The sequence below is a fragment of the Eriocheir sinensis genome, unplaced genomic scaffold (genome assembly GCF_024679095.1).
Source record: "Eriocheir sinensis breed Jianghai 21 unplaced genomic scaffold, ASM2467909v1 Scaffold532, whole genome shotgun sequence".
In the NCBI taxonomy this organism is placed as follows: Eukaryota; Metazoa; Arthropoda; class Malacostraca; order Decapoda; family Varunidae; genus Eriocheir; species Eriocheir sinensis.
The window spans coordinates 168,811-192,152 of NW_026111868.1; the positions used below are offsets into that span (position 1 = coordinate 168,811).

General features: G+C 40.9%; 1 protein-coding gene across 1 annotated transcript; it reads left to right on the forward strand.

The window, feature by feature from the left end:
• Positions 1–18,461: 18,461 nt before the first annotated feature.
• Positions 18,462–19,001, forward strand: LOC126992969 (uncharacterized; the record flags this gene model as incomplete). The annotated part of the gene is made up of 2 exons (XM_050851794.1): positions 18,462–18,673; positions 18,817–19,001. Coding segments are annotated over exons 1-2 (332 nt in total), but the record flags the coding sequence as incomplete, so codon positions are not given.
• Positions 19,002–23,342: the final 4,341 nt, after the last annotated feature.

Consider the following 23,342-nt stretch of genomic DNA (forward strand, 5'->3'; position numbering starts at 1 on the left):
CTACTGGAAATACTCAAAACTCCCTTGAAAGCCTTGTCAAATGTGTGTTTCTTTAGGTTCGCGGTACAGAGGAAGGGTCACACTACCACCAGGATCGTAAAACTACCCCTGGAAATACCCAAAACTCCCTCGAAAGCCTTGTCAAATGTGTGTTTCTTAAAGTTCATGGTACAGAAGAATGATCAAACTACCACAAGTGTCCTAAAACTACCCCTGGAAATGCCCCAAACTCCTACGAAAGCCTTGCCAAATATGTTTTTTAGGTTCATGGTACAGAGGAAGGGTCACACTACCACCAGGGTCATAAAACTACCCCCTGGAAATGCCCTAAACTCCCTTGAAAGCCTTGTCAAATGTGTGTTTCTTTAGGTTCATGGTACAGAGGAAGGGTCACATTACCACTAGGGTCATAAAACTACCCCCTGGAAATGCCCTAAACTCCCTTGAAAGCCTTGTCAAATGTGTGTTTCTCTAGGTTCACGGTACAGAAGAAGGGTCACACTACCACCAGGGCCATAAAACTACCCCTGGAGATGACCAAAACTCCTACGAAAGCTTTGCCAAATGTGTGTTTCTTTAGGTTCATGGTACAGAGGAAGGGTCAAACTACCACAAGTGTCCTAAAACTACCCCTGGAAATGCCCCAAACTCCTACGAAAGCCTTGCCAAATATGTTTTTTTAGGTTCATGGTACAGAGGAAGGGTCACACTACCACCTGTGTCCTAAAACTACCCCTGGAAATGCCCCAAACTCCTACGAAAGCCTTGCCAAATATGTTTCTTTAGGTTCATGGTACAGAGGAAGGGTCACACTACCACCATGCATAAAACTACCCCTGGAAATACCCAAAACTCCTACGAAAGCCTTGCCAAATATGTTTCTTTAGGTTCATGGTACAGAGGAAGGGTCACACTACCACCAGGGTCATAAAACTACCCCCTGGAAATGCCCTAAACTCCCTTGAAAGCCTTGTCAAATGTGTGTTTCTCTAGGTTCAAGGTACAGAAGAATGGTCACACTACCACTAGGGCCATAAAACTACCCCTGGAGATGACCAAAACTCCTACGAAAGCTTTGCCAAATGTGTGTGTCTTTATGTTCATGGTACAGAGGAAGGGTCAAACTACCACCAGTGTCTTATAACTACCCCTGGACATATCCTACAAACACTCGCCACTCCATTCACTCACCAAGAGGGTACTTTCATGAGTCCAAAGTACCTTGATTCACTTCCTGATGTCCAGCACTCTATAATTCTTATCAAAAGTTAGCCTGTTCTCACGCCAAGCATCTTTCATTCTCCTTAAACATGATATTATTGTACCGTGTGGGACCCAGCCTCCTGGTACTGAAGGGAAGTGTGCTGTTACGTATATGCGGTTACAGGTATGTGGTACCTAACATTGGGACCTGTTTGGGTGAGCTACGAGTGCGGATCTTTGCTCTATCTCCAGAGTCTGTGTAGTCCACTGTAAGTCAGATTATACTGCTTACTGTACCAGGAATGACCTTCTGAATAAAGCCTGTATTCTTGAACTTCATGACACCGCAGTTTGCTTGTTTGAAAAGCTGTTATGACTGTTTCCCAAAGCCACAGAGAAGGCTAACCGGGTTTTCATGGGTGGTTTAACCGTTCATGGTGCAGAGGGAGTGTAACCCTTCTACTGTACCAAGAACCTCAAACATTGTATTGGTTGTAATAGTGTCGTATTCAAAAACATTTTGTCCCCTGAGTGAGGTCAACTGACAGGGCTTTCATAGGAGTTTTGGGCATTTCCAGGGGTAGTTTTATGACCCTAGTTGTAGCAAGACCTTTCCTCTTTACCATGAACCTATAAACCAAGTCAAAAGAACCCAATTAATCTCCTTTACGGCCTTTGGAAGTAGCTGATGTGAGGAGCGGAAATGTCCGAGGCTCACATTCTTGAAAAAGCCATCCCGAGAGACTTGTATTTAAGGCTTCCGTAGGAGGTTTGGGCATTTCCAGGGGTAGTTTTATGACCCTGGTGATAGATTAACCCTTCCTATGTACCATGAACCTTCAAAACCACTCAATTAGAACCCGATTGATCTCCTTTTTGGCATCTGACAGTCACATTCTTAAAAAATATCGTTCCAAGCGCACACATTTGACAGGCTTTTGTAGGAGTTGTGAGAATTTCCAGGGGCAGTTTGATGACCCAGGTGGTAGTTTTAACTTTCTCCTTACCATGAATCTTAAAACAAGACTCGTGAGAACTTGATTGATCTCCTTATTGACCTTTGCAAGTAGCTGACGTGAGGGGCGGAAGGGTCTGCCTCATAGATCTTAGGAAGGAAAGTTTGAGACGTACCTTGAATCAGCTCCTTAATGACAGTAGACTCCACGGCTGGCGTTCCTTCCTCCTTGTCTTCCTCAAATTCCAGACTTTCCTCGTCTGTGATGTACCTTTCTCTCTCTCTCTCTCAGTTCTAATCATTCCTTCTTTATTTAGTTTTATTTATATATATATATACCTTAATCTCTCTCTTCTCCGCCTCCTCCTCCTCTCATACGTACATCCTTCTCGGTAAATCCTTTTCACTGTATCGTATATATAGTTCCATTATTTGCTTGTTTCCCTTCCTCCTCATCTCTTAACGTATAAACGAGGCTTCCGGCAGAGAAATCCTAAGGCACGATGACATATTGTTACGTATATTAGAGTACGGTAACACACTGAGAACAGATTACGAGACTTCCAGCCCTCCGCTCATCCTATGCAAGGTTTATTTTCCCTTGCAAGTAACTATATCTTGTTCTTCCTTTCCCCCCTTGCTAACTAGAACATAATTATTGCCATATTGCTCGTCATGATGTACGTTACAAGGGAAAGTGACCCTCCGTCTGCCCCATAAAAGTTGAGCTTCCATTTTGATTCGTCCCTCGTTCATCCTTGGAGGGGTAGAGTCTGTCTTTCCCAGTGCAAATTAGAGTTAAATTGCTATGTTATGATACTAATTGCAAGGCGAAAGAGACCCTTCGTACAATTTACACAAGGGTCGCCATTCCTAATGTCACCTCACTTCTCTGCCGTACACCTCAAATATTTTAGTCTGTGATATGTTATCTGCTTTCTCTTTGTCTAAGGTATTTATGTCATAGTAATAATCTCATGTCTCTTATTTTCTTCTTGTTTCCACGTCTTTTATTCCATATGTTCTTATTGTCTCTTAATTTCCATTGCTTTTTCAATGACTTTTGAGCTCTTTATGTATACAATCTCTCCTCTTGTTAGTTCCCTTCATTGTCTTCTCTTATATCTCGTATCTTGTTTCCAATTCATATATAATTCTTTTTATATTATAAGTTTTTTTTTCTCTATGAAAATTGGTTCCTCCCTTTAATATATATAGAATTAGCTTAAGTCAATTATACCTAAAAAAGTGTCCAGGGATATTAGCTAAATGGGTTTGGGGCAAGATAAAGTCATAGGTGTGGTCCTTAACTTTATAAGACTTCATAGTACAGATACAGTTCACATCTTCTGTGACTGGCTTACAGAACAGTCCCTTGCAGAGAAAAGTACAAGTCATCAGAGTTGACTAACACGACTTCTTTCCTTCGGCAGAATTGAACGGACATCTCGGTCTGCCTGCGGGACACCGCACACTCTGGAAGAAGAAAGAACACCAAGATGTCAGTCAAGTTCCTGCAGAATCAGCCTCTTAGTGAAGGAAATGTGCTCTATTTATTTAATAAATGATTGACAAAAAAATAATTTTGTATTTATTTTAGAAAAATTATATGGCTCACTTTTTGCATATATATATATATATATATATATATATATATATATATATATATATATATATATTTTGCTCACTTATGGCAGGATATATATATATATATATATATATATATATATATATATATATATATATATATATATATATATATATATATATATATATATATATATATATATATATATATATATATATATATATATATATATATATATATATATATATATATATATATATATATATATATATATATATATATATATATATATATATATATATATATATATATATATATATATATATATATATATATATATATATATATATATATATATATATATATATATATATATATATATATATATATATATATATATATATATATATATATATATATATATATATATATATATATATATATATATATATATATATATATATATATATATATATATATATATATATATATATATATATATATATATATATATATATATATATATATATATATATATATATATATATATATATATATATATATATATATATATATATATATATATAGTCAAAATGAGGAGAAATGAGAATGAAAATGGAAAAGAGCAGAAGGAGCTTGGTAAGCAGAGAGAGGAGAGACATAAACAATTACAAACGCCAAATGAAATGAAATTAAACAAATATGTCGGCAAGAGAAGCCTGAACCACACACAGAAGAGAAACAGTGAAATCTGTGACAGCCGAAGCAAATTTTACACAAACTACAAGACGTCCAGCTAAGATAGGCATAAGAGACCTTGTATATGGTAAAGGCAAGGGGTTGGGAGTCTCATAAGTGTTCTGGGGGGAGGAATCCAACCCTAATATACTCGAGAACAGGTCACTTAAACCTGATCTTGGCTGGACGTCTCATATATTACGCACTGAGGAGGAACAGAATGACAGAAATAACATACAGACAAAATAATCATTAAGAAAGACACTGAGGTACGACACCTATACGTATAAAAACGAGGGAAAAATCTAACAAATTACGTCAGAATCTGAGAAACCGAAGCCAACATTACAAAAACTGCCTGGCGTCCAGCCGAGATGGGCACGTGGGACCTTGTATATGTTATAAGCAAGGGTCGGGAGTCTTGAAATGTGTTCTGGGAGGGAAACTGAACCCATAATTTACTGAAGAGCAGGTCACTTAAACCCTCTCGGCAGGACGCCTCGTATATAAAACATTACGCACTGATTATGTGTAGAGAGAGAGAGAAAGTGGGGAGGAGGAAAATACACAATGGAAGGGAGATAAAATGAGAATAATAAATATACGAAGGGAGAGAAAGGTCCAGAGATGGAGTTATAAGGGAGGAAGAAGGATGAAGAGGCAGTCACCACAGGCCAGCCAACACCTCAGGTAACGTACGGACCCTTGACGAGAGGAACGAAACCCCAGCAAAAAAACCAATGACAAAAGTAAGTACAAGAACTGGAACAGCAGGAGAATGGAGAAATATAGGAAGATGCGGATACAAGGAGGTTGAGAAAAAGCAACTGGAAAGTAGAATGTGGAGCCATGTATAGAGGCTGGGGGGCACTATTATAAAGGGGAAAGTCATGAATTATTTTTATTAATCTTATGAAAAGTAAACCAGAATTTACGACAAGTCTGATGAATTCACAGGTGGGGGGGTGGGAGAGAGAGAGAGAGAGAGAGAGAGAGAGATGATTTATTGAGGAATGACGGAAATAACAGGGAATGATATATAGACGAAATAATTATTAAGAAAGACACTGAGGTACTAACAACACCTATACGTAGAGGAGGGAAGTGAGGAGGAGGAGGAGAGAGATTAAGGTAAGTAAAACAGAGGAGACGATGAGGATAATAATTATTATAAATAAAAGAGAAGTAAATAAAGGAGGAAGGATTAGAAATGAGAGAGAGAGAGAGAGAGAGAGAGAGAAAAACACACATCACAGAGGAGGAAAAATTAAGATATGAGAGGAAAGTCTGGAATTTGAGGAAGAGAAGGAGGAAGGAACCCCAGCCATGGAGTCTACTGTCGTCAAGGAGCCGATTCAAGGTACGTCCCAAACTTTCCTTCCTGAGATCTATGAGGCAGACCCTTCCGCCCCTAACGTCAGCCTCTTCCAAAGGTCAATAAGATCAATCAAGTTCTCACGTGTCTTTTTTTAAGATTCATGGTAAAGAGAAAGTTAAAATTACCACCAGGGTCATCAGACTACCCCTGGAAATGCTCACAACTCCTACGAAAGCTTGTCACACTATAACTTTCTGTTATTTTTAACGACCTCTCATGTATTTTTTGCGCAAGAAAGTACGGAAAGAAAGGCCGTACTTTGAAGCCCTTTTTCTGTGTGTGTGTGTGTGCGCGCCCTTCTGTGCAGGAAAAGAACGTGTCCGCCATGTACCATCTGACGCCCTTCCTCACGTGCCAGAACTATCCGTGGGAATGCCAAAAACTCCTCCCAAAGCCTCGTCAAATGTGTTTCTTTAGGTTCACGGTACAGGGGAAGGGTCACACTACCTCAAGGGTCATAAAACTACCCCAGGACATGCCCAAAAAGCCCTACTATGAAAGCCTTACAGAAGTGAGTTTGGGCGTTGAAATGTTTAATAATCGGCCCCTTTAACCTAACCTATCCAAGAGCCAGGAAGGAAGGAAGAAAGGAAGGAAAATTATTTAACACTCACCAATGGAATGTCTGTCTGTCAGTCTTCCTCTTCCTCTTCTTCCTCTTCTTCTTCTTCTTGTCTCTAAAGATAAGTAAAGATATTAGTACAGTTGATAATTCATTTTTTGAGGTCATTATAAATTCTTTTCAGGCTAAAATTATATATATATATATAGAGAGAGAGAGAGAGAGAGAGAGAGAGAGAGAGAGAGAGAGAGAGAGAGAGAGAGAGAGAGAGAGAGAGAGAGAGAGAGAGAGAGAGAGAGAGAGAGAGAGAGAGAGAGAGAGAGAGAGAGAGAGAGAGAGAGAGAGAGAGAGAGAGAGAGGAGAGAGAGAGAGAGAGAGAGAGAGAGAGAGAGAGAGAGAGAGAGAGAGAGAGAGAGAGAGAGAGAGAGAGAGAGAGAATCCAAACAATTCACACATACAATAGCCCTACAATAATAAAAAAATTTAATCATAACTTTAGTAAAACAATCTTTGAATGCATAATATATAACCTAACCTTTGAATATAGTGCATAATAATAATAATAATAATAATAATAATAATAATAATAATAATAATAATAATAGTGTTAATGAAAAATTATGCTGGGCTTATGAACATACATGTACAGGTGCAGAAAATATTAGCAGAATTCTGTACCGTCCTGAAACCCTCACTTAAGGGTAAGGTCAGGATAAGTTAAGGTAAGGTTAGGATATTAAGGTAAGGTCAGGATAGGTCAGATTCAGGTTACCTTGGAGTGAATTACGTTAAGGGGAATATTTTAAGGCAAGTTTAGGGTAATTCAACTGTAGTTTTAGGTAAGATGAGAGTGAATTACATTAGTTTAGGGTCATTCAAGACAGAGTAAGGTTACTTTGGGGTGAATTAGATGAAGTTCACGCTGCTTATGACAGACTTTCGGCACTTAGGGAAGCTTTGTTTTGATCGTTACCAATGGCGCCGATCGATGCTATAGTTTTCCACGTGAAACTGGCCTATGGGGTGGCGGCTGCAGAGGAAGCGAGTGGGGTTTTGTGTGTGTGGCAAGGCTAGGCTAACCCCACTACCACCCCATCGGACAGTTTTAAGTGGAAATTCTACAGCGGCGATCATTGGTAGCGATCAAAACAAACATAACGACTGTGAAAGCGGCCCTAAGTCCCCCCCCCAAGAAAATTAACATGCTTTATATTAAGGAAACAGTTGTATGCGGCAGAACAAGGAATTTTTAACTCGGGATAATTGACGGCACAGTGATACCTCTGCTTTTTTTGTTTTTTTTTACATCTCCTCCTATTGCGCCGGTAGGCTTGCTTGAGGGGCCTGGATGGTATTCGGCCCCAGCCCATCATGGCGCAGGCAAGTGTTTATAGTGGAGCCATCTTCTTACGAGGGTTACATTATGCAAGTTGTACGAGTGTTTGGATTTACAAGCATCAAAATTCCCTGAGAGGGAAGGGATAGGATTGGAAGGGAAGGGATGGGAAGGGATGGGATGGGAAAGGATGGGATGGGAGAGGAAGGGATGGGATGGGATGGGAAGGGAAGGAAAGGGATGGGAAGGGAAGGGAAGTGGAGTGGGAGAAACACACATCTGGCAGGGCTTTCCAAGGAGTTGTGGGCATTTCCAGGGGTAGTTTTATAACCCTGGTGCTGGCCTAATCCTTCTTCAGTTGCATGAACCCAAACACTCATTGCAACCCAACTGATCCCCTCTTTGGCCCTTAGAAATAGCTGATGTAAGAAGCAAAACTGTCTTACTATACTGGCCAAAGTCATGCTCAAGTTGGTGGCAATGCAGACCCCACAAGACCGCCACAAAGTCATCATTATCCTTGACGGTGAAGGCCTCAGTCATCGTCAAATAGCACAGCCGATTAGTGTGTCTGTCTCTAACGTATGAATGGGTCTGCAGACATGTGGCCACAGGCTCCACTAGTGACAGGCCTCAAAGCCTTGCAGCAGATTTTTAACAGTGTAATCACAGCATGGGTGCATTATTAAATAAATACCTATCATCGTCCTATATTGTATAGCTATGGTGCAGTATGTGCTTTACGTATTAATTTTGGCAGATATTATAATTCTGTATACTTTTACTGGCAATGAATAGGGACCATTAAGAAACATGATCCCCGCTGCTACCACTGGGTTAACCCTTCAACTAACACGCTGTATGTATCCCACCATTGCCTAGGAGAGTGAGTGTAATGGGGGAGGAATGGGTACCTTGGGGAGGGCCTGGACCCCATTAGAGTAAACCCCATTGATTCTACTGCTTGGCAAGTGCAATTTAGCTTCTCCTAAGGGTTTGGCGGCCCCAGTCAAGTGCGATATATGAGGTACAGTCAACGTTGAAATGTTTAATAATCAGCCCCTTTAACCTAACCTATCCAAGAGCCAGGAAGGAAGGAAGGAAGGAAGGAAGGAAAATTATTTAACACTCACCAATGGAATGTCTGTCTGTCAGTCTTCCTCTTCCTCTTCTTCCTCTTCTTCTTCTTCTTGTCTCTAGAGATAAGTAAAGATATTAGTACAGTTGATAATTCATTTTTTGAGGTCATTATAAATTCTTTTCAGGCTAAAATTAGAGAGAGAGAGAGAGAGAGAGAGAGAGAGAGAGAGAGAATCCAAACAATTCACACATACAATAGCCCTACAATAATAAAAAAATTTAATCATAACTTTAGTAAAACAATCTTTGAATGCATAATATATAACCTAACCTTTGAATATAGTGCATAATAATAATAATAATAATAGTAATAATAATAATAATAATAATAATAATAATAATAATAGTGTTAATGAAAAATTATGCTGGGCTTATGAACATACATGTACAGGTGCAGAAAATATTAGCAGAATTCTGTACCGTCCTGAAACCCTCACTTAAGGGTAAGGTCAGGATAAGTTAAGGTAAGGTTAGGATATTAAGGTAAGGTCAGGATAGGTCAGATTCAGGTTACCTTGGAGTGAATTACGTTAAGGGGAATATTTTAAGGCAAGTTTAGGGTAATTCAACTGTAGTTTTAGGTAAGATGAGAGTGAATTACATTAGTTTAGGGTCATTCAAGACAGAGTAAGGTTACTTTGGGGTGAATTAGATGAAGTTCACGCTGCTTATGACAGACTTTCGGCACTTAGGGAAGCTTTGTTTTGATCGTTACCAATGGCGCCGATCGATGCTATAGTTTTCCACGTGAAACTGGCCTATGGGGTGGTGGCGGCTGCAGAGGAAGCGAGAGGGGTTGAGAGTGTGTGGCAAGGCTAGGCTAACCCCACTACCACCCCATCGGACAGTTTTAAGTGGAAATTCTACAGCGGCGATCATTGGTAGCGATCAAAACAAACATAACGACTGTGAAAGCGGCCCTAAGTCCCCCCCCCAAGAAAATTAACATGCTGTATATTAAGGAAACAGTTGTATGCGGCAGAACAAGGAATTTTTAACTCGGGATAATTGACGGCACAGTGATACCTCTGTTTTTTTTTTTTGTTTTTTTTTTTTACATCTCCTCCTATTGCGCCGGTAGGCTTGCTTGAGGGGCCTGGATGGTATTCGGCCCCAGCCCATCATGGCGCAGGCAAGTGTTTATAGTGGAGCCATCTTCTTACGAGGGTTACATTATACAAGTTGTACGAGTGTTTGGATTTACAAGCATCAAAATTCCCTGAGAGGGAAGGGATAGGATTGGAAGGGAAGGGATGGGAAGGGATGGGATGGGAAAGGATGGGATGGGAGAGGAAGGGATGGGATGGGATGGGAAGGGAAGGAAAGGGATGGGAAGGGAAGGGAAGTGGGAGAAACACACATCTGGCAGGGCTTTCCAAGGAGTTGTGGGCATTTCCAGGGGTAGTTTTATAACCCTGGTGCTGGCCTAACCCTTCTTCAGTTGCATGAACCCCACAAAACACTCATTGCAACCCAATTGATCCCCTCTTTGGCCCTTAGAAATAGCTGATGTAAGAAGCAAAACTGTCTTACTATACTGTCCAAAGTCATGCTCAAGTTGGTGGCAATGCAGACCCCACAAGACCGCCACAAAGTCATCATTATCCTTGACAGTGAAGGCCTCAGTCATCGTCAAATAGCACAGCCGATTAGTGTGTCCATCTCTAGCGTATGAATGGGTCTGCAGACATGTGGCCACAGGCTCCACTAGTGACAGGCCTCAAAGCCTTGCAGCAGATTTTTAACAGTGTAATCACAGCATGGGTGCATTATTAAATAAATACCTATCATCGTCCTATATCGTATAGCTATGGTGCAGTATGTGCTTTACGTATTAATTTTGGCAGATATTATAATTCTGTATACTTTTACTGGCAATGAATAGGGACCATTAAGAAACATGATCCCCGCTGCTACCACTGGGTTAACCCTTCAACTAACACGCTGTATGTATCCCACCATTGCCTAGGAGAGAGTGTAATGGGGAGGAATGTACCTTGGGAGGCCTGGACCCCATTAGAGTAAACCCCATTGATTCTACTGCTTGGCAAGTGCAATTTAGCTTCTCCTAAGGGTTTGGCGGCCCCAGTCAAGTGCGATATATGAGGTACAGTCAACGTTGAAATGTTTAATAATCAGCCCCTTTAACCTAACCTATCCAAGAGCCAGGAAGGAAGGAAGGAAGGAAGGAAGGAAAATTATTTAACACTCACCAATGGAATGTCTGTCTGTCAGTCTTCCTATTATTACTCTTCTTGTTCTTCTTGTCTCTAGAGATATGTAAAGATATTAGTACAGTTGATAATTCATTTTTTGAGGTCATTATAAATTCTTTTCAGGCTAAAATTAGAGAGAGAGAGAGAGAGAGAGAGAGAGAGAGAGAGAGAGAGAGAGAGAGAGAGAGAGAGAGAGAGAGAGAGAGAGAGAGAGAGAGAGAGAGAGAGAGAGAGAGAGAGAGAGAGAGAGAGAGAGAGAGAGAGAGAGAGAGAGAGAGAGAGAGAGAGAGAGAGAGAGAGAGAGAGAGAGAGAGAGAGAGAGAGAGAGAGAGAGAGAGAGAGAGAGAGAGAGAGAGAGAGAGAGAGAGAGAGAGAGAGAGAGAGAGAGAGAGAGAGAGAGAGAGAGAGAGAGAGAGAGAGAGAGAGAGAGAGAGAGAGAGAGAGAGAGAGAGAGAGAGAGAGAGAGAGAGAGAGAGAGAGAGAGAGAGAGAGAGAGAGAGAGAGAGAGAGAGAGAGAGAGAGAGAGAGAATCAAACAATTCACATACAATAGCCCTACAATAATAAAAAAATTTAATCATAACTTTAGTAAAACAATCTTTGAATGCATAATATATAACCTAACCTTTGAATATAGTGCATAATAATAATAATAATAATAATAGTAATAATAATAATAATAATAATAATAATAATAATAATAATAATAATAATAATAATAATAATAATAATAATAATAATAATAATAAGTGTTAATGAAAAATTATGCTGGGCTTATGAACATACATGTACAGGTGCAGAAAATATTAGCAGAATTCTGTACCGTCCTGAAACCCTCACTTAAGGGTGAGGTCAGGATAAGTTAAGGTAAGGTTAGGATATTAAGGTAAGGTCAGGATAGGTCAGATTCAGGTTACCTTGGAGTGAATTACGTTAAGGGGATCATTTTAAGGCAAGTTTAGGGTAATTCAACTGTAGTTTTAGGTAATATGAGTGAATTACATTAGTTTAGGGTCATTCAAGACAGAGTAAGGTTACTTTAGGGTGAATTAGATTAAATTCAGGCTGCTTTTCACAGACTTACGGCACTTAGGGAAGCTTTGTTTTGATCGTTACCAATGGCGCCGATCGATGCTATAGTTTTCCATGTGAAACTGGCCTATGGGGTGGTGGCGGCTGCAGAGGAAGCGAGAGGGGTTGAGAGTGTGTGGCAAGGCTAGGCTAACCCCACTACCACCCCATCGGACAGTTTTAAGTAGAAATTCTACGGCGGCGATCATTGGTAGCGATCAAAACAAACAAAACGACTGTGAAAGCGGCCCTAAGTCCCCCCCCCAAGAAAATTAACATGCTGTATATTAAGGAAACAGTTGTATGCGGCAGAACAAGGAATTTTTAACTCGGGATAATTGACGGCACAGTGATACCTCTGCTTTTTTTGTTTTTTTTACATCTCCTATTGTGCCGGTAGGCTTGCTTGAGGGGCCTGGATGGTATTCGGCCCCAGCCCATCATGGCGCAGGCAAGTGTTTATAGTGGAGCCATCTTCTTACGAGGGTTACATTATACAAGTTGTACGAGTGTTTGGATTTACAAGCATCAAAATTCCCTGAGAGGGAAGGGATAGGATTGGAAGGGAAGGGATGGGAAGGGATGGGATGGGAAAGGATGGGATGGGAGAGGAAGGGTTGGGATGGTTTGGGAAGGGAAGGAAAGGGATGGGAAGGAAGGGAAGTGGAGGAGAAACACATCTGGCAGGGCGTTCCAAGGAGTTGTGGGCATTTCCAGGGGTAGTTTTATAACCCTGGTGCTGGCCTAACCCTTCTTCAGTTGCATGAACCCAAAAAACACTCATTGCAACCCAATTGATCCCCTCTTTAGCCCTTAGAAATAGCTGATGTAAGAAGCAAAACTGTCTTACTATACTGGCCAAAGACATGCCCAAGTTGGTGGCAATGCAGACCCCACAAGACCGCCACAAAGTCATCATTATCCTTGACGGTGAAGGCCTCAGTCATCGTCAAATAGCACAGCCGACTGGTGTGTCTGTCTCTAACGTATGAATGGGTCTGCAGACATATGGCCACAGGCTCCACTAGTGACAGGCCTCAAAGCCTTGCAGCAGATTTTTAACAGTGTAATCACAGCAGGGGTGCATAGACTCATTATTAAATAGATACCTATCATCCTCATATATCGTATAGCTATGGTGCAGTATGTGCTTTACGTATTAATTTTGGCAGATATTATAATTCTGTATAATTTTACCGGTAATTATGCTTCTATACCACCACCTAGAGTTATCATTGACTCAATTAAATAAGGATGAGGTCAGCCCCAGCATTTAAACTGCCTGAGAATGGTCCATGTTATTAAGGATGTACTGATACAAAACATGAAGAAACACTCATTAGAACCCGATTGCCCCCTCTTTGACCTTCAGAAATACAGAACATAGTTGACGTGAGAAGCAAAACTGTCTTATAATACCAATCCGAAGATATAGTTAATATTGTGTCATCAAAACCCAGATTGAATTCAAACCTCTCCTGCGTCCATCCCACTCTGACTGGGCTCATGTTAACGCCGCCCTGCACTGTGACGCCTTGTTTAAGAGGCCCCGAGCCAAGAAGGACGGAACAGAGAGGGAGAAAGCTGTTGCTGGGAGGGAGAAAATATAAGAAAGATTTTAATGGAAGCGGCCAAGATAGATAATGGAGAGAGAGAGAGAGAGAGAGAGAGAGAGAGAGAGAGAGAGAGAGAGAGAATTACCTCCACTAAAGATGATCCACAAAGTCTAAATGGATGTATATACCCCCCCCCCCCCTTTGCAGCCATGGACCCCCCTAACTAAACCAGCCCAACAATACCGTAAGCTATCTCATGGGGGTCTTTGCCCATTCAACCCCCTAATAGGGGGCTGTGCGCCCATGGACCCCCCTAATGAAACAGACCAGCTATAGTGTAAGCTATCTAATGGGGGCCTTCTCCCCCTCGACAACTTAAGAAAACTACAAAAAAACATCACACTTTCCCTCCTTATTATAAAAATTCCTTGATTGCTTGTTAACCATTTTAGAAAAAAACAAATTAACACTCACCAATGGGTTCCTCCTGTGTTCCTCGTCTTCTTCCTCCTCCTCCTCCTCCTCTTCTTCGTTTGGTGGTGTCTGCAAATCAAGTTTGGTGTCAATTAACTGTGTAAACATCAAGCAGGTGAAGTCACTCATATTTATCTATTTGTATATATTTCATGGTGGCAAAATTTAAATTATCAGTTTCATTTTCACCAGTGACACGAATTTGTGGCTGTTTTCCACAATAGAATTTCACTCTAATAAGTGAATCAGACCCCACAGAGATATTACCAGAGTGTGTAGGAATGAATACAAAGATAACCACATACTTTGATTTAACTCTAGGATGTCTCGTGCATCATCAATAAATAAAAAACAAAATATCTGGACAGGCCACTCTTGAGCCCGTTACCTTCAATGACACCCCAAAACAGTCCCTGCGCCAAGTGTGTACCCCATATTTTGGTTGTGTCAGGTGTGCCTATTAGCAACTACTACTATTTTTACTGAACGAGGGACACATGATCCATATAAACCATTAATACTACCTAATAATATTAAACAAATTATATACGTGCTACCAGGGAATCATGAGGATTAATGTTATTGTAATTCTCACGTTTACTCAACCCTACTAAACCTATCCACCCCGCGCCCACCTAGCCTCCAGCAGGTGCCCACCCTGGCTCGCATAACCATAGCAGGGCACGATAACAGAAAACCTTATTCCCGATAACCGATAACTGATAATGGAAAACCTTATTGGTGATAACCGATATTCGTTAACTGGAAACACAAGTAGAGGCGATAACCGATACCCGATATTAATCCACAATTCCGATACTAGCTAGCGATAAGTCCGATAGGCGAAAACGATACTATATTGATATTTCAAAAAAAAAACATAGATGAATTCATATTTTCATTATCTGTATTTTTAAAAACTTACAAAATCTGAAAACCACACGTTGACACGTACACATGGACGGTAATACTAGAAACGCCTGAACCGGTGTTGTGTTATTTGGCGTCCCCACCGACAAACACTGGTCTCTCGTGAACTGCACAATGCACATGCTCAGACCAGCAAGCGTAGACCTGAACAGTCTCACAAAGCTTTTTAACCGTAATTTAGAGTTGCTGGAAGGCTGAATCAGACATACAGTACCACTACCACCATCCCCGATGTTTCTAGATCGACACTCTGTACGAGTTGTATTTATATGTACAGAGTGTCGTTCTAGAAACAGCGAGGATGGTTGTACTGTATGTCTGATTCAGCCTTCCAGCAACTGCCCTTAATGTGTTAAAAAGCTTTGTGATACTGTACAGGTCTATGCTTACTGGTCTGAACATGCGCAGTTCACAAGAGAGTGTTGTTTGTTAACAAGCGCCAGCTTTTGACGATGGGACACCAAATAACACAACACCGGGTGCCTTCAATATCATGGCATGCTCACAAACGAATATGGAATATCAAGTTTGAGGCAGTGAATAATCATTTTGGGGGCAAAGTTAAATGATTTTTCTCTTTGACATATTGATTTTTGAGTCTAACAAAAAAATAACCTAGTATTTTAATGTTGATGATCTAAGTACGAAATCTCTTCGCCAAAGATAATTCATACCCCCAAGTTTTTTCATAAAATACCGGGCACCCGGGCCACGCATGCGAGTAGGGAGGAGACAACGTGTTTTTTTTTCTGAGGCGGAAAAAAAGTAGCGATTATCACTAGTTTGGTTACAAAAATAACGAAGATACCGATATATATTTAAATAAGCAGCGGATGGCCGACAACCCGATTTTGTTATCAGCGATAAAGTATCGCGATAACGCCCAGCTATGTGCATAACTCACCACCCACCTTCCTGCAATTACAGCTGACAATGTAGTACTGCGAACACTTAATATAACACGTCACGTCGTAGGGTATTTGTATCTTACAATTTTACTGAACACCAGTCGACCTGTCCTCCCCCGCTCACCTCTGTTGCGCCTCCTCATTCCCAGTCCTACTAAAATGGATTGGCTGAGGAGAAGCACCTTCCACAGGGAGAGCGTGTCAGTTTTCCCTGTTCCTCACTGGCTGACAGCCACTGATGAGGCTGCTGGCCAATACCAAATTTAAAGTGCATATTTCACACCTTTTCTTTCTCCTTATTTTCTCCATGCAAACAGTTTAATACTTACTAAACAATGGTCATTATCGTAAATAAATCTGTCTCAGGAAAACAAATAACCAGTGAGGCTGGCAAGGAGAGGAAGAGAGCTCACCATGCTGTGCCCAGTGACCATATTGACGTGTGTGTGTGTGTGTGTGTGTGTGTGTGTGATATACCCAATACCCACTACATATATAAATATATATATATATATATATATATATATATATATATATATATATATATATATATATATATATATATATATATCTATATATATATCAGCTCTCAGTGATTTTACTATACTACTGTGCATTTCAAGCCCCGTGTAATACTGGTTTTTTGCAATAGCGTCTGAACCAGGTTACTGATTGACATGGGACTAAAGCACAATGTGTATTAGACACCGGCGTAATTAGGAAAAATATAACCAAGTGTGTACTCCGCTCCATTAGGGTAGTTGTCTTAGAGACATGCCATCAAAATCTTATCGAAGGTAGGGTCAGCAAAATAGCAAATGGCAACTGAAGCACTGAGGAGCGAGGCGAGGTGTGCAGGCCATGACGTCAGGCCGTGACGTCAGGCCGTGACGTGTACTTGCCACGCCCCCCATTCACTTGCTACTTGACGGTGTAAAACAAATAAATTATTCGGGGGTGGAGTTTAATATATTGAACAGTGATTATGTAGTACTGAATACATAATCTAATATTAGACTTTAGTTAAGGCTGTTACCGTGATATAGTGAGTTATTATTTTTAAGCTTAGCGTAGTAATACTTTATAATACATATTTATGATATACGTGTATAAATAAATAAATAAATAAATATATACATATATATATATATATATATATATATATATATATATATATATATATATATATATATATATATATATATATATATATATACATATATATCTATATCTATATATATATATCTATATATATATATATCTATATATATCTATATATCTATATATATATATATATATATATATATATATATATATATATATATACACAGGTAAAAAAAATAAAACAAGGCCATCATTTCTTCCATATATTTTAAACCTCGATGCCTTCCTCCTCCTCGTCACTTTCCAAGCTGATGATGACAGGATCCACACTGTCATGGATATTGTCTGTTGCCCAGTATTCTTTTTCAAAACTTTCAGAACGCCGGACTGCTCCTTCCCACACTTCCCGAGTCACACACAACTTCGCTTCCTCCAGTCGTGCCATGAGGTCTTTTCTAGTAAAATGATGTAAGGAGGAGCGAACGTACCTCTTCATGCATCCCCATACTTGCTCTATAGCGTTGAGCTCAGGATGTGCAGGTGGTAGCCGCACTACCTCATGACCCCATTCACGAATGGTGTTGTCCACTGTAAATTGTGGAGGTGGTCTGTTTTCCTTGCATATTAGCAGGAGCTCCGGACGCGTGGCTTGTGGTGGATATGACATGTTGTGCTGCTCCAACCATCTTTTCAGGTCATCTTTTCTTGTTGCAGTGTTTGGACAGTGGCTCCCATCCGTAAGTCGGCTGTGATAGGGAGCGTTGTCGATGACGAGCACTGATGGTTCGTTCAGTGAGGGCAGCAATCTCGTTGTTAGCCATCGATGGAAGAGTTCCGCATTCATTTCCCCGTGGTAGTCCCCAGTGCTGTTCTTAGCAGTGTAGCAAAGGAATGAATCTTCTATGAAGCCGTTCTTGCTACCAGCTGCTACCACGACGAAACGTTCACCTTCTCCTGGCGGAACTTGACGGCTGTAGGTGACACTTGTGGATGGTTGAGTGGTGTCCACCCATTCCTTGCTGTGGTTCATTCTGGTTGTGAACCAGGTCTCGTCAACGTAGACTATCTGACGTCCCTCTTCGCGAAACTGTTTTAAAGACCTGAGAGCACGGATCCTCTTCCAGATGATGTCCATTGACTCCTTTCTTGCGTAGAATTTGCGCTTTTCAGTCTTATAGCGGAATCCCATCATGTGAAGCAGTCGCCATAACGATGTTTCCGATGTTCCGTCTGGTAGTATTCCTTCCTTCTTCAGGTCTGTGGCAAGAGTAGCAAGTGTGAAACTCTCTTTGCTGCATGCAAACTTTCTGTGTATATGACATCGAATAGCACTGACAGTAAAGTCATCAATTATGTTTTTTTGTATAGATGGCACAGTCTCTGGTGGCTGTGTGGTACATGTCTGTACAGGATATGATGGAGGGGCTGGTGACGGCGATATTGTTGGTGATGGTGACGGGGTCGGCGAGGGCGGTGGAGGTGGTGTTCTTGACAGGGTCGGAGAGGGCGGTGGAGGTGGTGATGGTGACGGGGTCGGCGAGGGCGGTGGAGGTGGTGTTCTTGACAGGGTCGGAGAGGCGGTGGAGGTGGTGATGGTGTCGGGGGTGGCGATGGCGGTGGAGGTGGTGTTGTTGTCTGGGGCGGAGAGGGCGGTGGAGGTGGTGATGGTGACGGGGTCGGCGAGGGCGGTGGAGGTGGTGTTCTTGACAGGGTCGGAGAGGGCGGTGGAGGTGGTGATGGTGACGGGATCGGCGAGGGCGGTGGAGGTGGTGTTCTTGACAGGGTCGGAGAGGGCGGTGGAGGTGGTGATGGTGACAGGGTCGGCGAGGGCGGTGGAGGTGGTGTTCTTGACAGGGTCGGAGAGGGGTGGAGGTGGTGATGGTGACAGGGTCGGCGAGGGCGGTGGTGGTGATGGTGACGGTGGTGGAGGTGGTGGTGTTGGTGATAGAGGAGGGGTTGGATGTCCTGCATGCGGTTGTGTCCTTGTGCGGTGGAGGATCACACGAACGGCGTTTGGTGTCATGTCCAGTATAGCAGCAACGCGGTCGTAGGGTCTGCATAGGTAAAATAATAATAATAATAATAATAATAATAATAATAAAAATAATAATAATAATATTAATAATAATTTTATTGAGCCAAGAGGCAAGGTGGGAGAAAACATAGAACATGTATTAAAGCTTACAATATACTGACACAGAAAGTGAAAAGAAGGTATTATACACACACACACACACACACACACACACACACACACACTCCGATACGCGCCAGGAAAAACCGTTACAATAACAGTCCTGTACCTACGATGGTGAACATCATCAATGCCACATAGCCTCATTTAGGGAGTTCATTTTATTTAATACTATTGTAGCTATAATTATCATTATTATTACTATTATTATTATTATTATTATTATTATTATTATTATTATTATTATTATTATTATTATTATTATTATTAACATTACTGCTTCTGATATCATTATCGTCATCATATTTCCATGTTTTATATCTAAATCTAGAATCACTTACGTCCTATTTCCCATGCCTTTGTATATTTTCAGCTCTAGGGCTGCCATTTTTCATAATAAACCGTTTTATTATTGTTATTATTATTATTATTATTATTATTATTATTATTATTATTACACACACACACACACACACACACACACATATATATATATATATATATATATATATATATATATATATATATATACACACACAGACACCCACACAATGTTCAGAATGAAAGTATTTTTTATTTCAATATCTTAACCACGTTGAAGTACATTCCCACGAAATTATATCGTTTGCGACATTACCTACCTATTGATCCCGATTGTCAAATGATTTTTGTCCTGTTCCTTCTTGAAAAAGGTGAACAGTCGCAACGCAAACGCACGAAGACATCCTCTTGGGCAGTGGCGCATTATGTTGACCATACTTGGCAGTGTCAGTTGAGTAAGCAGGAGTACAACAAGTGCAGGTAGCCGCTGGCGCTCACGACTCCAACTATTTTGAAGGAAATCTTTCTTGCCAGTGAATGGGGGGGGTGGCAAGTACACGTCACGGCCTGACGTCACGGCCTGACGTCACGGCCTGCACACCTCGCCTCGCTCCTCAGTGCTTCAGTTGCCATTTGCTATTTTGCTGACCCTACCTTCGATAAGATTTTGATGGCATGTCTCTAAGACAACTACCCTAATGGAGCGGAGTACACACTTGGTTATATTTTTCCTAATTACGCCGGTGTCTAATACACATTGTGCTTTAGTCCCATGTCAATCAGTAACCTGGTTCAGACGCTATTGCAAAAAACCAGTATTACACGGGGCTTGAAATGCACAGTAGGCTACTACTACCCTACTCACCTAGACTTACATGATGATTATGTTGAGTTTATGGCTAGAAGCTTGTTATATTCAATAGCGACATTTGAAATTTAGCGCGCGCGGCAATCTCGGACACAGCAGAGGGCGCTGTTTTGGCACGGCCGTAGTGAGTTTCTTTATGTGCACCATGTAATTCTGCATGTTTTCATATATAATACATGATGATTATGTTGAGTTTATGGCTGAAAGCTTGTTATATTCGATAGCGACATTTGAAATTTGGCACACGCGGCGATCTCGGATACGGTGCGAGGTGTTGTTTTGGCCTGGCCGTAGTGAGTTTCTTTATGTGCACCATTTAATTCTGCATGTTTTCATATATAAAAATGATGATTATGCTGAGTTTATGGCTGAAAGCTTGTTATATTCAATAGCGACATTTGAAATTTGGCGAGCGTGGCGATCTCGGATACGGCGCAGGGCACTGTTTTGGCCCGGCCGTAGTGAATTTCTTTATGTGCACCATGTAATTCTGCATGTTTTCATATATAATACATGATGATTATGTTGAGTTTATGGCTGAAACCTTGTTATATTCAATAGCGACATTTGAAATTTAGCGCGAATGGCGATCTCGGATACGGTGCGGGGTGTTGTGTTGGGCGGGCCGTAGTGAGTTTCTTTGTGTACCATTTAATTCTGCATGTTTTCATATATAATACATGATGATTATGCTGAGTTTATGGCTGAAAGCTTGTTATATTCAATAGCAACATTTGAAATTTTGCGCGCGTGGCGATCTCGGATACGGCGCAGGGCGCTGTTTTGGCCCGGCCGTAGTGAGTTTCTTTATGTGCACCATTTAATTCTGCATGTTTTCATATAATACATGATGATTATGTTGAGTTTATGGCTGAAAGCTTGTTATATTCAATAGCGACATTTGAAATTTAGCGCGCGCGGCGATCTCGGACACAGCAGAGGGCGCTGTTTTGGCCCGGCCGTAGTGAGTTTCTTTATGTGCACCATGTAATTCTGCATGTTTTCATATATAATACATGATGATTATGTTGAGTTTATGGCTGAAACCTTGTTATATTCAATAGCGACATTTGAAATTTGGCACACGCGGCGATCTCGGATACGGTGCGAGGTGTTGTTTTGGCCTGGCCGTATTGAGTTTCTTTATGTGCACCATTTAATTCTGCATGTTTTCATATATAAAAATGATAATTATGCTGAGTTTATGGCTGAAAGCTTGTTATATTCAATAGCGACATTTGAAATTTGACGAGCGTGGCGATCTCGGATACGGCGCAGGGCACTGTTTTGGCCCGGCCGTAGTGAATTACTTTATGTGCACCATGTAATTCTGCATGTTTTCATATATAATACATGATGATTATGTTGAGTTTATGGCTGAAACCTTGTTATATTCAATAGCGACATTTGAAATTTAGCGCGAATGGCGATCTCGGATACGGTGCGGGGTGTTGTTTTGGCCCGGCCGCAGTTATTTCATTTTTTTGTACCATTTAATTCTGCATGTTTTCATATATAATACATGATGATTATGCTGAGTTTATGGCTGAAAGCTTGTTATATTCAATAGCGACATTTGAAATTTGGCGCGCGTGGCGATCTCGGATACGGCGCAGGGCGCTGTTTTGGGTGAGTTTCTTTATGTGCACCATTTAATTCTGCATGTTTTCATATATAATACATGATGATTATGTTGAGTTTATGGCTGAAAGCTTGTTATATTCAATAGCGACATTTGAAATTTAGCGCGCGGCGATCTCGGACACAGCAGAGGCGCTGTTTTGGCCTAGTGAGTTTCTTTATGTGCACCATGTAATTCTGCATGTTTTCATATATAATACATGATGATTATGTTGAGTTTATGGCTGAAACTATATTCAATAGCGACATTTGAAATTTGCGATCTCGGATCTGGCCGCAGTGAGTTTCTTTATGTGCACCATTTAATTCTGCATGTTTTCATATATAAAAATGATAATTATGCTGAGTTTATGGCTGAAAGCTTGTTATATTCAATAGCGACATTTGAAATTTGACGAGCGTGGCGATCTCGGATACGGCGCAGGGCACTGTTTTGGCCCGGCCGTAGTGAATTACTTTATGTGCACCATGTAATTCTGCATGTTTTCATATATAATACATGATGATTATGTTGAGTTTATGGCTGAAACCTTGTTATATTCAATAGCGACATTTGAAATTTAGCGCGAATGGCGATCTCGGATACGGTGCGGGGCGTTGTTTTGGCCCGGCCGCAGTGAGTTTCTTTATGTGTACCATTTAATTCTGCATGTTTTCATATATAATACATGATGATTATGCTGAGTTTATGGCTGAAAGCTTGTTATATTCAATAGCGACATTTGAAATTTGGCGCGCGTGGCGATCTCGGATACGGCGCAGGGCGCTGTTTTGGCCCGGCCGGAGTGAGTTTCTTTATGTGCACCATTTAATTCTGCATGTTTTCATATATAATACATGATGATTATGTTGAGTTTATGGCTGAAAGCTTGTTATATTCAATAGCGACATTTGAAATTTAGCGCGGCGATCTCGGACACAGCAGAGGGCGCTGTTTTGGCCCGGCCGTAGTGAGTTTCTTTATGTGCACCATGTAATTCTGCATGTTTTCATATATAATACATGATGATTATGTTGAGTTTATGGCTGAAAGCTTGTTATATTCAATAGCGACATTTGAAATTTGGCACACGAGGCGATCTCGGATACGGTGCGAGGTGTTCTTTTGGCCTGGCCGTAGTGAGTTTCTTTATGTGCACCATTTAATTCTGCATGTTTTC